The sequence below is a fragment of the Gadus chalcogrammus genome, chromosome 12 (assembly GCF_026213295.1).
Source record: "Gadus chalcogrammus isolate NIFS_2021 chromosome 12, NIFS_Gcha_1.0, whole genome shotgun sequence".
In the NCBI taxonomy this organism is placed as follows: domain Eukaryota; kingdom Metazoa; phylum Chordata; class Actinopteri; order Gadiformes; family Gadidae; genus Gadus; species Gadus chalcogrammus.
In genome coordinates this window covers 30,472,788-30,489,853 of record NC_079423.1, presented here as the reverse complement: position 1 = coordinate 30,489,853, position 17,066 = coordinate 30,472,788, and the positions used below count along the sequence as shown (strand labels likewise).

General features: G+C 50.0%; 1 protein-coding gene across 1 annotated transcript in view; it reads right to left on the bottom strand.

The window, feature by feature from the left end:
- Positions 1-17,066, bottom strand: part of unc13a (unc-13 homolog A (C. elegans)) — a 54,657-nt gene that overhangs the window by 12,229 nt on the left and 25,362 nt on the right. Inside the window, exons 19-36 of the mRNA XM_056603310.1 lie at positions 15,750-15,977; positions 15,185-15,326; positions 14,787-14,956; positions 14,224-14,339; positions 13,413-13,576; positions 12,870-13,023; positions 12,337-12,405; positions 10,652-10,741; positions 10,144-10,278; positions 8,858-8,991; positions 8,339-8,424; positions 8,091-8,217; positions 7,548-7,644; positions 5,922-6,065; positions 5,199-5,276; positions 5,000-5,077; positions 4,506-4,594; positions 3,942-4,088 (exon numbers count right to left, since the gene is read on the bottom strand). Coding sequence (XP_056459285.1) covers positions 3,942-4,088; positions 4,506-4,594; positions 5,000-5,077; positions 5,199-5,276; positions 5,922-6,065; positions 7,548-7,644; positions 8,091-8,217; positions 8,339-8,424; positions 8,858-8,991; positions 10,144-10,278; positions 10,652-10,741; positions 12,337-12,405; positions 12,870-13,023; positions 13,413-13,576; positions 14,224-14,339; positions 14,787-14,956; positions 15,185-15,326; positions 15,750-15,977 — 2,248 coding nt within the window. The remainder of the gene's footprint in view (positions 1-3,941; positions 4,089-4,505; positions 4,595-4,999; positions 5,078-5,198; positions 5,277-5,921; positions 6,066-7,547; positions 7,645-8,090; positions 8,218-8,338; positions 8,425-8,857; positions 8,992-10,143; positions 10,279-10,651; positions 10,742-12,336; positions 12,406-12,869; positions 13,024-13,412; positions 13,577-14,223; positions 14,340-14,786; positions 14,957-15,184; positions 15,327-15,749; positions 15,978-17,066) is intronic.

The following is a 17,066-nucleotide window of genomic DNA, read 5'->3' as shown; positions in this document are numbered from 1 at the left end:
ATCGCTGTGAGACGCATTCTTCAACCTCCCCTGAAAGAAAGCAACTTGTTAATACGTTGATGAGGTCATGGCTGCAGCCCTCTGATTGGCCAGTGTCTGAGCACCATCGGCTAACTGGGATGGCGAAAATTACTGTGTGAATAAAGGAACGCTATTATTAATATTAATACGACTATGAATACACAATATGAATATAGGTTGGGAGTTTGCTTCAACTATGTTGAAGCAAACTCCCAACCTATATTCATATATATTAAAATGATCCTTTTAATTGGATCATTCTTGTATGTCATATCCCTGATTACTTAACACTACAATTGCTGCTACAGCAAAAGAGATCAATAATGTTTAAATAATACACTTATCTTACTGAGCTAAACTAAGAGCGCAAGGTGTAGAAGAAAACGCAATCCTACGTTAACACAAATAAACTTGCTGTGTAAACTAATGTCGTCATGTAGGGAAAGAGAAAACTACGGGAAAACACATCGGAGTAAGCGTTTCAAAAGTGGTCTTCCACGACGCTGGAGAGTTTAAACCCAAGGTGGGTCTGACCAAAGCAAACCACCACCCACAATTTCTCCGGGATAGCCACATTGATCAACATATCCCGCGACATACTGTCATGAAATCATCATCATCATCATCACTGTATACACAGCCAAACATGGAACCAAACTAGGACAGACCAACACCACAGGCCTGCAGAGGGACATACAGTACAGAACGGTGCAGTACGGTGCAGTAAGATGTGTACATGATACCCAGAGAGAGACCGGAGGTCTCTCAGAGGCAAGCAACAAACCCACATAGGGAGTCACAGTTCAAACAGGTGAGGGAGGGTAAGGGGGAGAGGGAGGGGGAGGGGGTAGGGGGGGGGGGGTGGGTTAGCTAGAGAGGGGGGGGGGATCAGGACACCAGAAACCAAGCAACCCAGAGGTCAGAGTCACCCCGCTGAGAAGGCACAATGCAAGGAGAAGAGGAAGAGGAAGTAGGAGGAGGAACGACAAGGGCCAATAACGAGACACCGGGCGAGGAAAACCACTTCCTGGATCAGGAATGTGTTCAGGAAAGAGAGCGAGAGAGAGCGAGGAGAGGCATCTGATTGGTGGGGAGGGGTTTGTCGAGGAGGAGGAGGAGGAGGGAGGAGGAGGAGGAGGAGGAAGGGAGGAGGAGGAGGAGAGGATGGGAGGAGGAGGAGGGACCTATCCATACCAGTCAGGAATGCACCATGCTTCTGCCTCCATGTGAAGGGACAGAGTTGGAGGCAAACAGGGGGGTGTGGTGGAGGAGAGAGGGGGGAGGAGGCTAGGAGGAGAGAGGAGAAGAAGAGTGGCGGAGGAGAATAGAGAAGGAAGAGGACAGAAGAGAGGGAGAGGAGGAGAGAGAGGAGGAGAAGAGGGACCAGGACAGGCCCGTTTGGGTCAAGGTGTTCGGGGGGGGGGGGGTCATGTGGGATTGAACAGGGGAGATTTGCAGCCACATATAGCAGGGGACTGACCACTGTGGACGGACAGACAGACACACACGCAGGACTGCCGTACTTACAATCATCTTGGAGGGAGAGCAGTGGGGGGCAGGATGTGATAGTAACAACAACCAGAGAAAAGGGTCAGTCAAGCTGCAAAGAGCCCCACATCAGTTCAACGCTGAGCTAGAGAGGCGCCTCGGCCCCCGGGTGGCTCATCGACTAGTGTATTGATCCTGGTGTGAGTAACATAGGGGCCAGTCGATCAGTTCTATCAGTGGCCTGCGCTCTTTTGCCCCCTGAATTTTTGACTTTTCTACCCAATCTATGAAATATATGTAAAAAGCAATAAATGTGTAGGATGTAAAATCGTATAACTGCTGCCAAATTGACGACTTGTGATGCAGATTTTAACCAATGTAATTTCAATAAACCTACTTATTTAAGGCTGACACTAAGCTACTGCTGCTAGTCATGCTAACCTCCAACTGAATTCCTGTTGACTTGTGAATGATATGAGGCTCTTTCCTTAATAACTAAACACACAAATAAAAACAGATATATCAAAAAAAAACTAACAAAACAAGTGGCTGCTTTCCAAAATGTGTTCAACGTCAAATGAGCCCCAGTTATTTCATTATTAACATCTTGGCAGAGTTTCACTCGTCATGTATTTCGAGCGGAATAGAAGAGAGCACGGACATCTTGGAGAGCAGCCGTGAGCTGGGGTTAGGATGGTATGGGGCACTCCCTCTTTCATTTTGTCCCTCGTTTCTTTGTGTATCACGTAGGGAGTTGATCGAGGAAACGTATTCAGCAAGGCATTGTTTAGTGTTTGGTCTCCGCCATGAGGAGAACCCACATAAATCTCTGCAGCATAAATGTCTGCCATGGGTTCCACCTCCTCTTCTTGCCGGTTTGAGATGTAGGAATGTGTAAGAATGTGCGTATATGTGTGTGAATGTGTATGTTTATTTGTGTATATGTGTATGTGTATTTATCTATTAGTGTGTATGTGTATGTGTGTTGTGTGTGTGTGTGTACACAGTTCCATAATGATTTAATGTTCCAATCATTACCGAGGCAGATCGAAAACCATCTCATCACATTAGTTTCCTGTCGAGTAACACAGCGACACTCCACCGTATAAAAGAGCAGAAAATCTGTCTTGAGTCATTGCAATCTGGAACTGTGAGCAGTGCAGCGTTACGTGTGCATGTGTGCGTGCGTGCGTGTGTGTGTGTGCGTGGGAGTACATTTCTGTATGTGTTTGCAAGTGTCAAAGCAAAAAGAGAACCCAATAAAGGCTAGATTCCAGTCTTTTCATGTGCCTGAGCTGGAACAGTCGTTCCACTTATTGATACGTACAAAATATCCATGTGGTCCCCTTTCGGTGTGAAGCTACAGTGTGTGGATGTTCAGCACAGGCCAAGAGAGAGGCCGTGTCCCTCACCGTCTGGTCTGTGAGCGGCGGCAGGCACGATGGTCTTCTCCATGGTGTTCATCACCAGCTTCCAGAGCTCCTTCAGCACGCGCTTCAGCACAGTCTTCTCACAGATCTTAGCGAACAGCGTGAGGCTGGAGGCGGAGACAGAGGGGGAAGAGGCGAGGAGTAGGAGGGGAGGGAAGGGAGAGGTAGAGAAGGAGGAGACGAGAGTGGAGATGAGAGTAGAAGAGAGGAGAGAGGAGAGGAGCGGACGAGAGAGGTGGAGAGAGGAGGAGAGGGTGGTAGGAGGAGGAGGAGAGAGGAGGGGAGTGGAGAGGAGAGGGGAGCGAGGAGGAGAGAGGAGGAGAGGAGAGGAGGGCGGGAGAGGATGAGGAAGTGGAGGAAGAGAGAGGAGAGGAGAGGGGAGAGAGGGGAGAGAAGAGGAGATGGGAGAGAGGAGAGATAGGAGTGTAGGGGAGAGGAGAGGGAAGAGTAGGAATGAGAGGGGTGAGGGGCAGGGAGAGGAGAGTATAGGGAGAGTGGAGAGAGGAGAGAGGGGAGGAGAGGGAGGGAGGGGGAAGAGGAAAGAGGGAAAGAGGAGGAGAGGGGAGGAGAGAGAGGAGAGAGAGGAGAGGATAGAGAGGGGAGAGAGGAGGAGAGAGGAGGAGAGGAAGGATAGGGGATGAGAGGAGAGGAGAGGAAAGGAGAGGAGAAGGCGATGAGGGGGGGGGTGGTAGAGAGGAGAGGAGGGGGGAGAGGAGAGAGGAGAGGAGAGACAGGGGAGGAGAGGATAGGGGAGAGGGGAGAGAGGAGAGAGGAGTGACGGGAGAGGAGGGGAGAGAGGAGAGGAGAGGAGGGAGCGGAGAGGGGGGGAGAGGAGTACGGAGCAGAGGGCATAAAGATGGCTTGATTTCTCCTGCCAATATACAACTATAACAGCAGTGGCATTAAGATGCTCACACCCACACGCACAAAACCACACATCCACACAAACACACACGCACACACACTCGGCTCAGAGTGACACTAGTAGTGTTCTCCTCTCACTTGCTGTCCAGGAACTCCATGATGGGCTGCAGCACGTTGTCGGCGTCCTGGGCCACGCTGCTGGCGTTGCCCACGCTGGCCGTCCCCTTCACCTGGCCCAGGATGTCTCCCATCTGCTTCACGTTCTCCTCGATGTGCGGCTGGAAGCTGCAGGGACAGACAGGCCGTCAGGGTGTGTGTGTGTGTGTACGTGTGTGTGTATATGTTAGGGTTGGGAGGGAGTGTTTGTGTGTGTGTCTGTCTGTCTGTTTGTCTGTTTGTCTGTCTGTCTGTCTGTCTGCCTGTCTTTGTGTGTTTATGTGTGTGCGTGAGTGTGTGTGCGCGTGTGTGTGTGTCTGTGTGTGTGTGTGTGTGTGTGTCAGTGCCTGTGTGTTTGATTGTATGTATTTGTGTGTACGTGTGTGTTTACATGTTAGGGTTGTGAGGGAGTGTGTGTGTGTGTGTACGTGTGTGTGTGTGTGTGTGTGTGTGTGTGTGTGTGTGTGTGTGTGTGTGTGTGTCTGTGTGTCTGTGTGTCTGTCTGTCTGTCTGTCTGTCTGTCTGTCTGTCTGTCTGTCTGTGTACCTGACAGAGAAGACCCTGCTGAGGTCGTCCATGACGTTGTTCAGTTTGACCTGCAGATCTTTCAGGATGTCGCTCGCCTCCACACACAGCTGAAGAACACACACAAACACACGCACACGCACAGAAGCACAAGTACACGCACACACACACACGCACACACATGGTTTGTGGCTTGCCTCATCATCATAAGGTTGCGTCCTCTGGGGAAGAGGGTTGCCTTATACGATTAATTGGACCCCCCAGACGCACACACACGCACGCAAGCACATGCAAGCAAATACACACAAACACCCTCGCCCCACACCACACACACACACACACACACACACACACACACACACACACACACACACACACACACACACACACACACACACACACACACACACACACCCCCGCCCACACACACACACACTCACACACACACACACTCTCCTTCCGCTCGGCTGTGCAGTACAGACTGCAGGGGGGGGAGAGGGAGGAGATCCACTCACGTCTTTCCCTCCCATGGCTTCAAACATCTTCTCCAGCTGTACCCTCAGCTGCTGAATGTTGTTGATGAGGATGCAGGGCTGAGGAGAGAGGAGTACACAACACAGGAAGCCCTCAGTGAGGGAGTCTCTCTCCTCCGGCCCCCGGCTGAACAGCACCACCACCGGGGGGGGCGGGGCGGACGCCACCTCCGCCACTCACCACTTTCTCCATGTTGACGTAGTTGGCGAAGCACTTGGAGATGATGTCAGCGTAGGACAGGAGGACGTTGCTGATGGTCTGCAGAGAGAGAGAGAGAGAGAGAGAGAGAGAGAGAGAGAGAGAGAGAGAGAGAGAGAGAGAGAGAGAGAGGGAGAGAGAAAGAAAGAAAGAAAGAGAGAAAGAAAGAAAAAAAGAAAGAGAGAGAGAGAGAGAGAGAGAGAGAGAGAGAGAGAGAGAGAGAGAGAGAGAGAGGGAGAGAGAAAGAAAGAAAGAAAGAAAGAAAGAGAGAAAGAAAGAAAGAAAAAAAGAGAGAGAGAGAGAGAGAGAGAGAGAGAGAGAGAGACAGAGAGACAGAGAGACAGAGAGACAGAGAGAGAGAGAGAGAGAGAGAGAGAGAGACAGAGAGAGAGAGAGAGAGAAAGAGAGAAATAGAAAGACAGAGAGACAGAGAGACAGAGAGAGACAGAGAGAGAGAGAGAGAGAGAGAGAGAGAGAGAGAGAGAGAGAGGACCCAGTTAATAAACAATAAAAAAAAATCATCTTCCTCCATTGATGAGTAAAGAAACCCTTCACTCGCTCACTCACTCACTCACTCACTCACTCACTCACTCACTCACTCACTCACTCACTCACTCACTCACTCACTCACTCACTCACTCACTCACTCACTCACACCATCGCGTCACCACCCGTGAGGCTGGTGATCCAGAGGGTTCTACCCACCTTGGCGAACCTCTTCATGTAGTGTCCCACGATCTGTGGGTCGGGGCACTCCAGCTTGCGGATGATCTCGAAGCTCTGGTTGAGCTGGGAGAACACGTCCACCACGGAGCAGGAGAAGAGGGCGTGCTCCGACGTCACCTGGAACTGCAGCGCACAGGGGGGGGCGCAGAACAACGCTCAGGGGGGGCGCAGAACAACGCTCAGGGGGGGCGCAGAACAACGCTCAGGGGGGGCGCAGAACAACGCTCAGGGGGGGCGCAGAACAACGCTCAGGGGGGTGAAGAACACCACTCAGGGGGGGGCGCAGAACAACGCTCAGGGGGGCGCAGAACAACGCTCAGGGGGGGCGCAGAACAACGCTCAGGGGGGGGCACAGAACAACGCTCAGGGGGGCGCAGAACAACGCTCAGGGGGGGCGCAGAACAACGCTCAGGGGGCCGCAGAACAACGCTCAGGGGGGCGCAGAACAACGCTCAGGGGGGTGAAGAACACCACTCAGGGGGGGCGCAGAACACCTCTCAGGGGGGGGGGGCAGAACACCGCTCAGCGTCGCACACAACACAAGCTCAGGAACGCACAAAACAGGGTCGCACAAACCACTCGCTCAGGGGGGCACAAAACATGGTCGCACTAAACAGGCGCTCAGCAAACGCCCCACGCATTCCGCACACGAGACGAGTGGGGGGGGGTCAAAAGAACGGGACATAGAGTGTGTGTGTGTGTGTGTGTGTGTGTGTGTTTGTGGGGGGGGGGGGGGGGATGGGGGAAACTGAAAGCCAATGATTGTGATCTTGGTCGATGATTTCCTTTTTCTTGTGTTCATCATCTAGCCCTGTGAGCCGCGGACGAGGAAGACCCTCATTTACGATGGTGCCGAGGTTACGCAACAGAAATGCAAACATAATTTACATCAAATTTTAACAAAAAAATGTGTTACATTTTAACACATTTTAATAAAAAAATGTAGAATTTATATGATATTGTATCCGATTTTTCAAATCAATTCATATTATGTTTTTTATTAGATGTCAGTTTGGTTTCGTATCGCCGCTGAACTTAAACTAAGCCAGTAGATCCTAACAAGCTGACAGACAGACAGACAGACAGACAGACAGACAGACAGACAGGCAGGCATGCCGTCTGCCAGCCTGACACGAGGCAGCTGGAGTCCCCGGTCTATTGTTTGCTGATTGGCTGGCGGCTGGCTGCCTCCGCTCTAATTGGCTGCAGTTGAGCCGGTACCTGCACCTCCAGGCTGTCTGAACACTGAAGGAGGCTGTCATCTGTCTGAGAGAAGGCCATTAATTCCCCAAACCCTGCTGTCGTCATGTTGTCTCTCTCCAGGAGTATGTTTCCCAACCTGGGCACCAGAACTTTAAAAGTATCCCTCGCCCACGTTACTCCTCACACTTTAAAAGCACCTGGTTAATCGGTGAAGATGCCTCGACAGAACCAGCCTTTTGAGCTAATTGCTAAGGAGACGTTGAGGAATACAGAGAGGATGTACCCGGTAAAGGGAGAGGAGAAGGAGGAAACGAACGCTCAAAGGAAAACATTGGGGTCGTAACAGAGAAGAGCAGAACAGACGAGCAGACCATGAGGGAGTAGGAATGAAACACGTTTTACCCCGTCCTTTTTGTCTCTCTCCAGAGCTCCGTGGAGGAAGTCTCGAGACACCTCTTCATTCTCATCCAACCACTGGATGACAAACGGCTCGAACCATCTACGGGGGGGGGGTCAGGAATAAAATGAGATATGTTTGATCAGTCTGTGTGTGTCTGCGTGCGTGTGTGCGTGCGAGTCTATGTGTGTGTTGGTTTGTGTGCGTGTGTGTTGGTGTGTGTGTGCGTGCGTGCGTTAGTGTGTGCGTGGGTGTATGTGTGTGTATGTTTGTGTGCGTGTGTGTGTGCGTGCGAGTCTATGTGTGTGTTGGTTTGTGTGCGTGTGTGTTGGTGTGTGTGTGCGTGCGTTAGTGTGTGGGTGGGTGTGGGTGTGTGTGTGTGTGTGTGTGTGCGTGTGTGCGTGCGTTGGTGTGTGACTGACTGTGTCTGTGTATGTATGTTTGTGTGCGTGTGAGCGCAGGTGCGTGCGTGGTTTCGTGCGTGTGTGCGTGCGTTTGTGCGTGTGTGTGTGTGCGTATATGTGTGAGTGTGTGTTGGGTCTACTCACGCAGGGTACTCGGGCACCCTGCTCTTGAAGAACGGCAGGTCCTTGCAGTACTCGTTGTACAGCCACTTGACTTTAAAGTGCAGGTTCATGTAATCTGCGCTCTTACACAGTCGGTTCTTCTCGTGCTCTGAGGGGGAGGCAGACAAAGGGACACACACGTCACCGCTGATTCTCTCCGGATCCTGGGGGACGTGCCCAGCAGGGATGCGAGGAAGATGGGCTCCGTAGCGATCAAACCGGCCCCTCACCCTCCATGGCGTACTTCATGTCCTGAGCGAACAGGTTCCACATCACCTCGGCGCTGATCTTCCCCACGTTGAGCTCCTGGGGAAACCTTCACAGGGAAGAGACACACCGGACCGGACGCTGTTACAGACGGGAGTCGACAGAACTGCTCTCCTGCCTAGGTGGAACCTTTGAGAGCCGTTCTAAAGGGTTAAGTGGAGATAAGAATCCTGCAGAGTTTCACAAGGTGAAAACAGACCTGTTCTAATGTGAGCCATCGTCAGCCAAGGTTGGCGTGATATATTGTTGAGAAACAACAATATATCACTGTCGGTACAGTGAGGATGTTCATAGAAACCTAGTGATTGCTAGTGCCAAGCACTAGCAATCAGTAGGTTAACCCACTTCCAGTACACAACAAAGATAGCTAGGATAAGATACTACATAAATAAGTACTTTTCTTTTCTTTTTTAAATCACACAGACAGTGTCTCTAGTAGACAGATAAAGTGTGAGCCGATAGAGAAGGCTCAATGGACATACTGGTTGAGACAAGGAGTGTAGGAGTTCTTGTCCTCCTCGATGATGGACACGATCAGAGTGATGAGTTTGGACCAGAAGTCCAGGTTCTTGATGCTGGGCCCTTGCTCCTCGGGGGGGACCACCCCCTGCTTGGCCTAGGGGGGGGGGGGGGGGGGGGGGGACACAGGGCAAAGAACATCAGGGTCCATGGAAACCATCGCCGTGACAACCGTCTCCCTGGTAGTATTTGTACACTGGGCCTAACGGAGTGAAACCGTTGGTCGATGGTGTGACTCCATTGGTCTCACAATGACTCGCACCATCCTAAGAACAAATATTCCAACGGAGAACCAGCCTCAAAGGAGCTTCATGTGAGAACGGATGAAGAAGCACATTTTACAGCTTTAATTCCAGGAAGCATCGGACACAATTAAAGACACTAAGTTAGGATAGTCCATGCATGATCCTCAAAATATCTCCATAAATGTCTGCTAAATTCAGAAGTCTTTTTTTTTTAGCACATTTTAACAGCTTTGATTCCAGGAAACATGAGACACCATTAATACGCTACCAAATGTGCTAAAAGAAAAGCGTATGAATTTAGGAGACATTCCGCAGACATTTATGGAGATAATCTGAGGATAATATATTGAACATCCTAACTTAGTTGCCAATTCACAGCCAACTGCAGAACATTGGCCGAGGTTGACACGGAACAGGGAACAAGGATAACACAAAAATAAACTTAATCCGACAGCGGCCAAGAACCAAAAATAGGTATTATGGCATACTGGCCCACTGGTGTGGGAGTGGGTTGAGCCAGGGTAAAAGCACCTTGACATATTCTTTACAGAGCCTTGTTGAAGTTGTTCTCTACAGACAGAGTGGTGTCTGCCAAGTACTTGAAGCAGGGGCAAACAGGGAAATGGGGACTGCAGGGGTTGAAACTGAAGGAGAGGATTCTGACTAGAGCATGAACATCAGGCGGCTGTGATCTGTTTATTGAAATGACGACGTGTTTACTGTGGAATGCATGGAGGCAAGCATGAATGGAACTGATATTTTAATGAGAGGCAGAAGAGATCAAACCAACATCCCCCGCTGGTGTTTTTGTGCAGACAGTGGAGTGAGGACATTATATAAAGAAACTCTGAGACTCAGACACACACACACACACACACACACACACACACACACACACACACACACACACACACACACACACACACACACACACACACACACACACACACACACACACACACACACACACACACACGCACACGCAGTTCCCAGACGTTTCTCACCGGGTCTGTCTGGTACTCTCTGCTGTAAAGTTCATGACAGTTGTTGAAGATGTACTCGTAGGTGGAGTTGAGACACGCTTTGACACAGTCCTTCACCACCTGACTGGCCCGGGGGGGGGACTGAAGCTCCTGGACCTGAGCACAGACGACAGCAGGAGTCAGGATCAGGGATCTTCAGGGGAACTCATTCTCTATGGCCTACAGTGAAAGCCATGTAGATAATCTGTCAATCATTTCAGGAAACTTTAGTTATGCAAAAAGAAAATACATGCTAAACTCAGTCACCAAGCATCATGACCAAACCCAGAGGATCATCCCGCAGCATCCAAATACCTTCTGCCTTCTGAATCCTGCATGCCTGACCTCTGCTCAGGACTCGTGTCCTAAACACGTGTTCAAATCCTCCTCCAACCTTGACGGGAATCGGGGGAACCCGATGCGAGAGGGAGAGGGAGAGGGAGAGGGAGAGGGAGAGGGAGAGGGAGAGGGAGAGGGGCAGGGGTCGTACCTTCATCCTGAAGAAGGTGATGCTGGTGAGCAGGTCCACTGTGGACTTGAGGTCCTGGAGCCTCTCAGGACTGCTGGCGGGGAAGTTGTTCTGCGGCCAGAGAAGCGCAGAGTGTAAACCAGTAGTGAGAGCTGTGTGCGTGAGGATGCACGGGTGTGTAGGTGTCTCTTGAAGCCGTGACGGTGTGCACCTGTGTGTGTGTGTGTGTGTGTGTGTGTGTGTGTGTGTGTGTGTGTGTGTGTGTGTGTGTGTGTGTGTGTGTGTGTTAGGGCTTTGACTTTTGCCCAAAAATCATATTTGAAGTACGTTTGTTTATTAATATTAATATTCAAATATATTAGAATATTTATTAATAATATTTTGCCCATTAAATGCCTTCAGTAAGACCTGGATTGGGCTTTGCGAGGTTTGTTTACCGCCGTTGCTATGGTTACCGGTCTTGCGTGTTCCAACGGTTTATCAGGTTTCTAATAAATCGCTACTAATCAATACTTCATTCACTGCGTCTTCCGTGGTCATTACAATGTTATCAATAGCCTGCGTCGGGTTCTCCGACGTCTCTCCCTCTTGGCCTGCCCATAACAGGTTCCAATATTAAGGGCTGCCTAATATTCGTTCGAATTTTGATTTATTTTTTGATATTCGAATTATATTCGAATAACGATGTTCGGAGTCAATGCCCTAGTTTGTGTGTGTGTCTGTGCGTGTGTGTGTGTGTGTGTGCAGGCGGGATCCTTGCGGTTTCTCTCGGCCCACACCCCCGGGCCCCTATGGGGAGAGGGCGTGCGGCGCCCGCCTGCGTCGGCGGATGTGTCTGAGGAGCTGTGATCCTCATTTGCACATCTGCCTGCACGGCTGCGCCGCACCAAGAGAACGGTGCAGGGACAGACAGACCCACCGGAGCTCAGAGGTTCGAGCAGAGGGTGAGGCATCGCGTGGGGAGGAACTCAGACGCAGAGGGAGGAACTTGGCTTCCACCCTGTGGGGTCGTGGTGGGGGTTGGGGTGTAATAAACACTAAGGGTTGACTTACTTCGCACTGAGTATCCCCGGAACTCATTGGAGATGGCAAAGTGCAAAGGGACACGCTTACAGTTTTCCTGGCAAACTGTTAAAGTCAATGCCCCAGGAGAAGAGGGAAGCCTTGTTACAGGCCTGGTCTAGACCACGGTGTAATAGTGAAGCAGGGGGAGAGCGCTTCCACCTGATTGCCTGCTGAGTCATTAGTAGCCCACTGGGGGCCCTGAAACGAACAGAGGCCAAGGAGACTAAAGGCTTACAAACGGCTCGCCTGACACGATTGCGCACGCACAGAGCGTGGAATCACTGCACTGGGACCTGGAGTTGTAGCAGAGCTAATTCATAAAGGCTTCATGGACTGTGGATAATGGATAATGGATAATGGAAGGCCTTTTGGACCTTCATTAAAGGATTGTATTTCTAATGCTATTAAGGAATATGAATTGAATGGCCACAGCAAACAATATGAAATATTCATTCAGTGTTCAGGATTTTCTTACATGTAAAACGATATGAAACTGTCCTTTGTATAAAAATGTAATCAAAAAGAAATTGTTATTTATTTTTTAATATAAAGAAATACCTTCACTCATGTAATGTTAACTCACAAATTGAGCTTATAGTTGAGCTATAGGCCCACACAAAGTAAAAGACAAAGGGAGTTACCCGGTACATGGAAAGGTCAATCCTCAGAGAGTTATGGAGCTGGTCCAAGAGTTTCACGAATCTCTCTTTCTGTAAAAGGATCAACAAACACGGTTAGAGACATCAGAAGGTAACCAATGGACTGCATTTATACCGCGCTTTTCTAACCAGTGGCCACTCAAAGCGCTTTGCCATATTGCCTCACATTCACCCATTCATGCACATATTCGCACACCAACGGCGGTGTCAAGTACACAAGGCGACAGCCAGCCCAGTCGGGAGCAGTTGGGACGAGGTGTCTTGCTCAAGGACACCTCGAGCCGGGGATCGAACTACCAACCTTCCGGATACAAGTCAACCAGCTCTACCTCCTGGGCCACATGCCAACAATTAGCAAATTAGCTGGCCAGTGAGTCAATACTATCCTACACTAGATAATATTACCATATGGTTCTAGAAGTCAACTATATAACAGCTAAGAAGGCCACGGAGCTAGTTAAAGAGAGTCCGCTGACGCTGCATCAGATCAGTCTCTGTATTTTCGGGTGTCTCACCCCGAAGTTGGAGGCAGCGAAGCGGTCTGAGGCGGAGACGTTGTTGGTGGCCTGGGTGGTGTGGGCGTAGTAGGCGTTGATGTTGGCCAGCAGGGTGCTCATGACAGCTGGTACGCCCGGACACATGTACTTAGAGGACAGGCAGGCAAAGTGGCTGCAGACAGACGGTACACATAGTTAGCCTCAGACAGATCGTCCTTCAGTCAATGAACATTTACACCTGCACTTTTTAAAGGTGACGTATTATAGAACCAGGTGTGAGTGTGGTTAGCTGTTACAAAAACCGGCCTCTTCTGACATCACAAGTGGGCGTGTCCACGTAGATGATTGCTGGATAGATCTAACGCCTAATCACACTCACACCTGGTGGTATAACAAGTCACCTTTCAGGAAAGCAGTAAAACGAGAGTGACTCAATGTGACAGCGGCGTAATTTGATAATTTGTTAATTGAACGATGCTGTTTCTGATAAGGTCGGATCTGTAGACGTGAGCGACGTCACAATTCAACAGAGTTTGCGAGGGTCAATGCGGGGGCACTCACGTCATGGCCTGGTAGATGGACTCCACTCCGTAGCGCATGGCGAACTCGTCCACTATCTCCTGGGGCGTCTCCTCAAAGTACACCTTCCAGGCGTCGTCCCCTTTGGCGTCGGGGATCTTCACCACTCCGGTGTTCTGGATGTCCGTCACGTAGTGGAACAGGTTCTGGGAGAACCAGGGAGATAAGTTATCCTTTATTGTCTCTTCTTCTCTGCTTTGGACCCATCTGGAAGCCGGTGAACACATACACATACACACACAGAGGAGTAACCTTGTCAGAGGTCCACACACATGGGGCACAGCCACGTGGGAGAGGACATGGATTTTTGCCTACCGGTCGGGATTCAAACCGGCCACCCTCTGGTGACCGGTGAAACTCCTTAACCAGTAGGCCACGGTTGAGGGGAGAGTTCTTTAGGACTGAGAGATTAATGTCCTGCAGACCTTTCATTGTGTTCACATCCAATGCGATGTATCTGTATATGAGCACCTTGGATTGAATACTGGTGGGGGATACCAAAAACAGACGGCAATGCAACAGCACCAGGAGAGTAGTTATCAATGGACCAAGAACTGAATATTTTCTGAGCTGTGTTAGCTTATCTGTCCTTTCTAAGAACTTGAAATTGTCTAAGGGCTTTGCTCTGGAAGTTGTCGTTCTCACAAAAGTGCAACAACTCGCTTCCTCTCGAGAAGCACTCTGTTATAAAACAGTCAAGGGGACGGACTTGTTTGATGTGAGATTTTTCAAAGCGAGGGAGCGAGTGAGAGGGAGGGAGAACGAGGGACGAATGGAGAGTGAATGAGCGTACCTCGTGCAGGCAGGTGTATTGAACGTGATACGGAGCGACGGTCTCCTCTCCTTTGATCTCCACGTTGATGTGCATCCGTATGGCGCCCGACACCGCAGACTTATCCGTACGCTTGTCTGGGAAGAGCGCAGAGAGGCGTCAGAACGCCGAGCCTTTCATTTCTGGCTAAGCCGTCCCAACATTGCAGTAATGGTGTCAGGAAGATGAGCGTTGGCGGGAAGCTACTGTGTGTTCTGATATTGGTTCGTATCCATCCTCCCATCCAGCTATCATCCAGCCATCCGTCCATTCATGTATCGATCATTCACCCATCCATCTATCATCCAACCATCCATCCATCATCCAGTCGTAAACCCATTCCTGAATCCATCTGCCCATCCATCATCTATCCATTCATCTAATAATCTATCAATTCATCCATCCATCCATTTGTCCATCATCCTTCCATCCATTTCATCAATGAAAGAACAGTATCTAGTTGTTTGGATGTTGCCAGTACAAAGAGGAGCCCAGGTGTGTGTGTGAGCTCCAACGTAGCCCGGGTCTAAGGGGACCGCGCCCACCTAGGTTGTACCAGACGTCCATCTCCCCGCTCAGCGTGCGGACCTCGATGATGGTCTGGCCCAGGAAGTCGTCCGACTCTCGCTTGAACTTCTGCTTCACGCGAGACTTGATGTCGTCGTCCTCGTCCCAAACGCGCACCTTGATGCGGTCCGAGGAGTTGTGGCACTCGCTGCAAAAACCCAATCACACATCGAGTCAGTCCGGCGTCCCGTTCTACACACACCGTGTCTGTCCAGCATCAAGGGGCTAACACAGAGCTACAAACACCGTATCAGCCCTAACATAGACCAACACACACTGTATCAGTCCTGCAACACGTTCCTAACATAAAACTACACACACCTTAGCCTCACAACACAGGGAAACCTTTCTCAATTTGATTGGCGTCTTGACTCACAAGTTGAAGTTCTCCTCCCAGACGGGGTTGAGGTTCCCATAGATGGTCTTGGTCCTCTTCTTGGTCTTGCCCACCTGGACGGTGACGTAGGGGTCGCTGGAGCCCGTCTTGTCCTTCGCCTGGAGGCCCTGGGCACACAAAACTAACCCGGGCGAGACACACGCACAGAAGAAGATACTTAAGCTATTAATTAGTCTTATAAATGGTGCTTGAAGACGTTCATTGAATTTGCCTCCTGGATTTCCCGAGGCATCCTAATCCCCGGTTTAGAGACATGGTTAAAACATGCAGCATCACCAACTTTCATTTTGTTACTGATGGTAACCTCCAATAATACTGTACTATCAGAGCGGTTCACCTGCCACAGTGAACACATGAACCTCACCAATGAACACGTGAACCTCACCAATGAACACATGAACCTCACCAATGAACACATGAGCCTCACCAATGAACACATGAACCTCACCAATGAACACATGAACCTCACCAATGAACCCATAAGCCTCACCAATGAACACGATCCTCACCAATGAACACATGAACGTATGAACCCATGGCTCACCCGTGATGCTGATCTTGGCCGACCACTTGGACGTGCCGTCCAGCACGCTCTGCTTGATCTGCTTCATGTGCGTGACGTGGGTCGCCTTGACGACGGCGAACACTTCCTGGATGAGCTCGAAGATCTCGGGCTTGTTCCTCTCACGGATCTTCATGCGGTCCTTCAGGACCATGATGATGTTCTGCGTGCGGTCCTCCGCACCGTGCTTGGAGCTCTTCTCCGCCGCCCCTGGGGGAGGGAAGGAGGAACATCTCCACGTTTACATCAGCACACCGTACGTCAGCACATCAGGTGCCGTAGAGCCGCGGTTCTCAAAGTCGTTCTGCGAGTGTACCCCATCTAAGATACTATTTTAGCTGAGTACCCCCTTCACCGGTACAACTGTTTTTTTGGGAGAAGAATAAATAAAATGAACTTAAAAAATGCATGTGCATTCTTTTTGGGGTAAGGCTTCCAAATTTGCCTTATAAACCAAACAAATCAAGCCCCGACAATAGCTGATCACGATGTCAGCGGAATCGTGGACACATTTATCTCGACAATGGTGATGATTCTACACACAGGCCATGGGAGAGGTCAATAATTCATCAGCCTGCCGGGAAAATACAGAGTCAAATAGATTACATAGAGGGAGAAGGGGCTGTCTAGAAAGACAAACTGCTTTTAATATCCTCCTAAGAGATACAGACCAAACAAAGAAGGAGACGTAGGCAGAGGATTACCTCCCCTGCCAAATGGCAGCGAGAGAGCGCAGAGATGGACTAGATACAGACTCATTCTTCATATATTCTGCATACATTAACTGTGAAGGATGCGTCCATGCAGGCAGGACATTCTAGAGGGTTCGATGGGTTCTGCTCTCAGCCTGGTGGTGCTGAACCACCCTTTGCTTTGCAAGATGCCCGACCACTATATCTGCTGTACCTTCCTCACTCCTTAACACCCCCCCTCCCACACCGCTCTTACACACTTATTGTATGTCGTGCGTCCTGGCACTTAATGTCTGCCCTTATTGCATGTTGGACGTCCTGGCACTTAAAAATAAATACTTAGCATCATGTAGCATCTTATCCTAGCTATCTTTGTCGTATACGGGGAATGGGCTAACCTAGCGATTGTTAATGCTTGGCACTTGGTTCTATGAACATCCGTACTGTTCCGACAGCGATACATTGTCGTTTCTCCTTCTTCTGACAAATGTACTTATTGTAAGTCGCTTTGGATAAAATCGTCTGCTAAACGCCCTGAACGTAAATTTAAATGTAGCCTCCCTCTATCTATCGGACGGAGGCCAGAGAGGAGACGGCGTGTTCCTTA